This window comes from Pteropus vampyrus, unplaced genomic scaffold (assembly GCF_000151845.1).
Source record: "Pteropus vampyrus isolate Shadow unplaced genomic scaffold, Pvam_2.0 Scaffold55, whole genome shotgun sequence".
Lineage (NCBI taxonomy): Eukaryota > Metazoa > Chordata > Mammalia > Chiroptera > Pteropodidae > Pteropus > Pteropus vampyrus.
Window position 1 is genome coordinate 4,040,046 of NW_011888836.1, and position 7,092 is coordinate 4,047,137.

At 33.3% G+C, this 7,092-nt stretch overlaps 1 protein-coding gene and 1 pseudogene across 7 annotated transcripts in view; one reads left to right on the forward strand and one right to left on the reverse strand.

Annotated features, from left to right (window-relative positions):
* OSBPL1A (oxysterol binding protein like 1A) overlaps window positions 1-7,092 on the forward strand; it is a 198,782-nt gene that overhangs the window by 173,006 nt on the left and 18,684 nt on the right. For all 7 annotated transcript variants that reach the window (XM_011360422.2, XM_011360420.2, XM_011360424.2 and 4 more), the window contains 2 exons: window positions 5,842-5,976; window positions 6,949-7,046. In XM_011360422.2, the coding sequence (XP_011358724.1) occupies window positions 5,842-5,976; window positions 6,949-7,046 (233 nt within the window). The remainder of the gene's footprint in view (window positions 1-5,841; window positions 5,977-6,948; window positions 7,047-7,092) is intronic.
* Window positions 2,977-3,092, reverse strand: LOC111739887 (annotated as a pseudogene).

The window sequence follows — 7,092 nt, forward strand, 5'->3', positions numbered from 1 at the left end:
TACTCTATCTCTATGAGACTTATTTTTGTAGGTTCCACATATAATTGATACCATGCAGTATTTGTCTTTCTGTCTCTGGCTTATTTCACTTACTGTAATGCCCTCCATGTTTATCCATGTTGTCGCAAATGACAGGATTTTTTTTTTAAGACCAAATAATACTCCATTGTATGTGTATTTGTGTGTGTGTGTGTGTGTGTGTATATACATTTTCTTGATTCATTCATTCTTTGATGGACATTTAGGTTGTTTCCCTACCTTGGCTATTGTGAATAATGCTGCAGCAAACATGGGGGTACAGATACTCCTCTGAAGTAATGATTTCATTTCCTTTTGATATATACCCAAAAGTAAGATTGCTGGATCATATGGTAGTTCTATTTTTAATTTTTTGAGGACTCTTCTTACTGTAAAATTGACATTTCTACCAGTAGTGCACAAGGTTCCTCTTTCTCCACATCCTTGCCAGCATTTATCTCATTTTGTGTTTGTTCGTTTGTTTGTTTTTATAGAACTATCTTAACAAGGGTGAGCTGATATCTCATTGTGGTTTTGATTTGCATTTCCCTGATAATTAGTAATGTTGAACATCTTTTTATGCCTTTATGTCTTTGGAAAAATAGTTCCTCTGCCCATTTTTTAATTGGGTTGTTTTTCTGTTATGTGTTCTTTGTGGGTTTCGAATATTAACCTCTTATCAGATACATGATTTACAAATATATTCTCCCATTCAGTAGGTTGCCTTTTCAATTTTTTTTGATGATTTTCTCTGTTGTGCACATGCTTTTTTGTTGTTGTTATAGTCCCACTAGTGTATTTTTTATTTTCTTGCCTTCATTTTTGGTCTCAAATCTAAAAAATCATCAGCAAGATCAATGTCAAGAAACTAACCCCCTGTGTTTTCTTCTAGGCATTTTATGTTTTCAGTTCTTAGGTAAAGTCTTAAAGTCCATTTTGAGTTCATTTTTGTGTATGGTATAACATAGGGATACAGTTTTATTCTTTTTCATGTGGCTGTCCAGTTTTTTAAACATCATTTATTGAAGAGACTATCTTTTCGCCATTGTATAGTCTTGGCTCCATTGTCTAAAACTAATTGACCATATATCTATGGGTTTATTTCTGTGTTCTCTAGTCTATTCCATTCATCTCTGTGTCTGGTTTTATGCCAATACCATAATGTTATGATTACTATAGCTTTGTAATATAGTTGAAATTGGCAAATGTGTTTAGCTTTGTTTTTTTTTCCCCAAGATTGATTTGGCTATTCAGGATCTTTTGTGATTCCATACCAATTTTAGGGATGTTTTTTATATTTTTGTGAAAAATGACATTGAGATTTTGATAGAGACTGCGTTGAATCTGTAAATCACTTTGGGTAGTATGGACATTTTAACAATACAAATTTTTCTAATCCAGATATCTTTCGTATAGTTGTATCTTCTGCAGTTTCTTACATTAATGTCCTGTTGTTTCCACTGTTTAGATCTTTCACTTCCTTGAGTAAATTTATTCAAAAGGTTGGAGGTGTTTTTTGATGCTACTATAAATAGGATTATTTTATTTTATTTCTCGTTCTGATAGTTTGTTATTAGTGTATGGAAATGCAGTAGATTTTTGCATATTGATTTTGTTTCTTGCAACTTTACCAAATTATTAATTCTAACAGCTTTTTTGATTGAGTCTTTAGAGTTTTCCATATATATCATGTCATCAGCAAAAAGTGACAGCTTTACTTTTTCCTTTCCAGTTTGAATGCTTTTTATTTCTTTTTCTTGCCTATTTACTCTGACTAAAACTTCCAGTACTATGTTGAATAAAAGTGGCGAGAGTAGGCACCCTTGTCTTGTTTCTGATCTTAGGGGAAGATTTCAGGTTTTCACCATTGAGTACATTAGCTGTGGCTTGTCATATATGCCTTTTATTATGTTGAGGTACATTCCTCCTATCTCCAGTTTCTTGAAAGTTTTTATCATGAAAAGATGTTGAATTTTGTCAAATGATTTTTGGCATGTATTGAGATGATCGTATGATTTTTATCCATTTGTTAATGTGATATATTATATTGACTGCTTTTTGGGTGTTGAACCATCCTTGCATCCCTGAAATAAATTTCACTTGATCATGGTGTATGATCCTTTTAATGTACTGTTGAATTCAGTTTGCTAATATAATATTTTGTTGAGTTTTGAACCTATGTTCATCAGGGATATTGGCCTATAATTTTCTTGTGTTCTTATCTGATTTTTCTATCAGGGTAATGCTGGCCTCATAAATGAGTTTGGAAATGTTCCTTCCTCTTCTGTTTTTTGGGAGAGTTTTAGAAAGATGGGTATTAATTCTTCTTTAAATGTCTAGCAGAATCACCAGTGAAGCCATCTGGTCCTAGACTTTTTTTTTTTTTATTGGGAGGTTCTTGATTACTGCTTCAATCTTTTTCATAGTAATTGATCTGTTCAGATTTTGTACTTCTTCATGATGTAGTCTTGGTAGGTTGTATGTTTTGAGGTATTTATCCATTTCCTTTATGACTATGTTATCCCATTTGATGGCATATAATTGTTCATAGTAGTCTCTTATGATCCTTTATGTTCGTGTGCTATTATTTGTAAAATCTCCTCTTTTATTTATAATTTCATTTATAATTTATTTGAGTCCTCTTTTTTTTGTGAGTCTACCTAAAGGTTATCTTCTTTATCTTTTAAAAAAAAACCCAGCTCTCAATGTCATTGATCTTTTCTACTATCTTTTTAGTCTCTATTTCCATTCTGATCTTTATTTCCTTCCTTTTACTAATTAGATTTAGTTCGCTCTTTTTCTAGTTCCTTGAGGTGTTAAGTTACAGTTCGACATCTTTCTTTGTTCCTTTTTTTTTTTTTAATTGGTTTTTTTTTTTCAGGTGAGGCAACCTTTGGTTGACCTCATAGATTGCAAGGACATTATCAGCTTACAATCTCTTATTTATTTTATTTTTTACACATATAGCACCTGGTCTTCCTAGGTCTCCCATCTAAGTACTAACCAGGCACAACCCTGCTTAGCTTCCGAGATCAGATGGGATCGGACTTGTTCAGGGTGGCATGACTGTAGACTTTTCTTGGTTCTTAATGTAGGTATTTATTGCTATGAACTTCCCTCTAAGAATTGCATTTACTGTATCTTCCTAAAATTTTTGATATGTTGTATTTCCATTTTGGATTTCTCTTTTGAGTTCTTCTTTGACTCATTGATCGTTCAGTTTTGTGAATTTCCTCAGTCTTTCTCCTGTAATTTAATTCTAATTTCATACCATTGTGGTCAGAAAAGATGCTTGATATGATTTCAGTCTTCTTAAATTTATAAAAACTTGTTGTGTGGCCTAATCTGTGATCTGTTCTGGAGAATGTTCCATTCTGCTGCTTTGGGGTAGGATGTTCTTACATATCTGTTAGAACTATCTGTTATATCGTGTCATTTAAGTCCAGTGTTTACTTAATGATTTTTGTTTGGATGATCTATTCATTGTTGAAAATCAAGTATTGAAGTTCTCTGCTATTATTGTATTGCTATTTCTCTCTTCACATCTATTAATATTTGTTTTATATATTTAAATGCTCTTATGTTGGGTGCATAAATATTTATAATCTTTATGTCTTCTTGATGAATTGACCACTTTATCATTATATAATTACCTTCTTTGTGTCTTGTTATATTTTTTGGCTTAAAGTCTGTTTCGTCTGATATAAGTATAGCTAGCTACTTTTACTTGCTTTTGGTTTCCATTTACATGGAATACTTTCCCCATTTCTTCACTTTCAGGCTTTGTGTGTTATTTAAGCTGAAGTGAGTCTCTTATGGACAACATATAGTTAGGTTCTGGTTTTTGTTTGTTTGTTTGTTTTGTTTTTTAATTCATTTAGCCGCTTTATGTCTTTTGATTGGAGAATTTAGTCCATTAATATTACTGATAAATATGGCTTTCCTATTGACCTTTAAAAAATCCTTTTCTGGTGTTTTATAATTCCTTGGTTTCTTTATTCCCATCTTGCTTTCTGGTTTATGATTTTCTGTAGTGGTGTGCTTTTATTTCCTTATCTTTTATATATCTACTATGGGTTTTTTGACTTCTGCTTGTGCTTAATGAGGCTTATGTAAAACAGCTTATATTTATAACAGTCTATTTTAAGATGATAGCAGCTTTGAATGCATACAAAAGCTCTACATTTTTACACTCCCTCATTTGATGTTTCTGATGTCACAATTTACATCTCGTTATATGTGTATCCATTAACAAAATATTGTTGTTATAGTTATTTTAATACTTTCGTCTTTTATCTTGATACTAGAATTGTAAGTGATTTAGCCACCACCATTCTAATATGAGTATTCTTCAATTAAATATTTGTGTGAAGAAAGGGCGAACATGACCACATGAACAGATAGGAAGTAGTGCCTCTCCATTGATGTAAAAGATCTGGCTCTCTTGCAGCAACAAGAGAGTATAAATTGGTAAAGCCTTTCCGGAAGACATTTAACTTGGGAGTAGCTATAAAAAATATAAATGAGTAGGCCTTTAACTCAGAAATTCCACTTAGAAAATCTGCTTTTAAGCCATACTCTGACAGATATATGATTAAATAGCCATATTCTGAAAGATATATGATTAAATAGTTCATGAGATGTCTATACATAGACTTTTTATAAAAAATTAACACATATAGCATTTACTAGTGTGTCCAGAACTGGTCTATGTGTTTTACAAATTTTGTCCTTATATCGATGCTTTGTGGTAGATACAATTACATAAGTGCCATATTATTGATGAGGAAACTGGTAGAGTTTAACTTGGTCTTAGTCACATAGCTCATAAGTGAGAAATCCAACAGTGGAATTCAGGTCCTATGGTCTTACTATTAATGTGCTCCAGTTGTAGTTTTTTGAAGGTTGCATTATCTTTAATGGTATAGATTGGTAAGATTGTGGATGTTTAGGGGAAAAACATCAGAGCTAAGACAAGTGGCATTCAGTCTGGACAATACCTTGCAATGCCTGACCATTTGACTTTGTTTACCAGATCATTTGACTTTAGTTAGCAGGCTTCATGAAAGACCTGATTCCCAAAGGAAAGGCAAATAATGGTAGATGGAAGGTTGAGAAAATCATAAGACTATTCCAGAGAATACCAAGATAAGTTTTTTACCTAATGAATTTTTTAATGGTGCTTTTGCTTGCTTGGTGGCATATGGTAAACAAAGTTGAAAGATCACAATTCAGTTCAGAGACCCCCTGCCCAATAATTAAATTATTTTTGGAAGTCTACTGTGATTGTGTCATTCTGGAGGACAGAATTTAAAATGTATTCTGTAAAATATACTAGTCTTCTAGTGCACTAGTCCACAATTTATGGTAGATTGGTATTCAGAAAATCTCAGTGTTGTCAGTTGAAAAGAGTCCAAATTTTTTCTTGGAAAATTATCCACAAAAATGGTATATGTGGTTGATTCTTAGCCCGCTTTGAAGATTTTTGGGGGGTTTTTTGTGCCTCATCACCTTTGTTCACCCATTTACACAGTCTAAAACAGACTTATTAATAGTCATCATCTTGTGCTCACCACTGGATTGTGAGTTCCTTGAAGGCAAAGAGAATGTCTGGGTAATCTTTGTATTTCCTTCAAGGCCTAGAAGAATATACTCCATACTGTTAGGTGCTCTGGAAAGATTTGTGAAACTGAACTGATATTAATTAAATTTCATGGGTTGCTATTTTATGTTACTTCCTTTCTAGGATCATGTTATATAAAGATAGCAGCTGATAAGTTTGCTGTGTATCTAGGTCATAACTGTTTCCATTTTGTTAAATAGGAACTATCCAAGATTACGATGCCAGTCATATTTAATGAGCCTTTGAGCTTCCTACAGCGACTCACTGAATATATGGAGCATACATACCTCATCCACAAAGCCAGTTCATTTTCTGATCCTGTGGAAAGGATGCAGGTATGTGTCAAGCAAGCACTGATAAAGGTTTAAGTCTTAGAGACATCTCTGTCACTCCCACTCCTCCAATCCCATACCCCAAACACACTGACACAGAATTAGTGTTAAGTCCAACATGAGGTTGGGAAATGTTACTAAAACATAGTTAGCATGTTTGGAGTGTCCTCTGCATTCCTTCCCACCTGCCATCCTCTAGTTAGAGTATCACCGTAGTGGAAGGGCTAATGAGAATTGCAAGAGAAGCAGAGGTGATTCATAACCAAAGCTGGATGTTGGGAGCTATTTCTCAGTCTTCATTTTACAAAGTAGCATTGCGTTGGGAAAAAATTTAACCTTCTTTCAGACTTCCCCAGTGTTTCAAGAAGGAATGAATGCACACATACATAAATATGTACATTTATGTTTATATAAACATACACGGATATAAGTGAAAACAAAAGACAACAAGGAATGATACGTTTTTATTTTCTTTTGAAGAGAAGATATTTATGTGATATGTATGAGTGGATTAGATAGAGGCAGAGTTTCGCAGGTACATTATTCTGCTTCGGACAAAGCAAGAGCATTCTAAATGGAACTTTTCTGTTCTTTCATTTAAATCAGCTTTTCCCAACTTCATTAGGCTTCACACCAATTTTAGTTCTGTTTTTCCTCCTCTATCCTAAAAATATACTTTTTAGAAATTTTAAAGGAATTAAAAGAAATTTTGGACTTACAGAATTTGTAGCACTTTTAGGGTGTTATAAAAACCACAGTTGAGGATGAACGAATCTATAAGGAAGAGACTCAGTAATTTTCATTCTGAATATCCACGTTTGCATATTAAGTTGCTAGAACCATATTAAAAATCCTAAGTAATTAAACTCCTCAAAGTAATTTTGTAAAGTACTATCTTCAGCAAAATTTCAGTTCCTGAAAGAATGAGGAGCAAGCTGGGCTATTTTTAACTTTTTCTAATGCTCCCTCCCCCAGTGTGTAGCTGCATTTGCCGTATCTGCTGTTGCTTCGCAGTGGGAGCGCACTGGGAAGCCTTTTAACCCGCTTCTGGGAGAGACTTATGAATTAGTTCGGTAAGATCTTTCACTCTATTCCAGAGCATATGTATAGCTTTTCAAA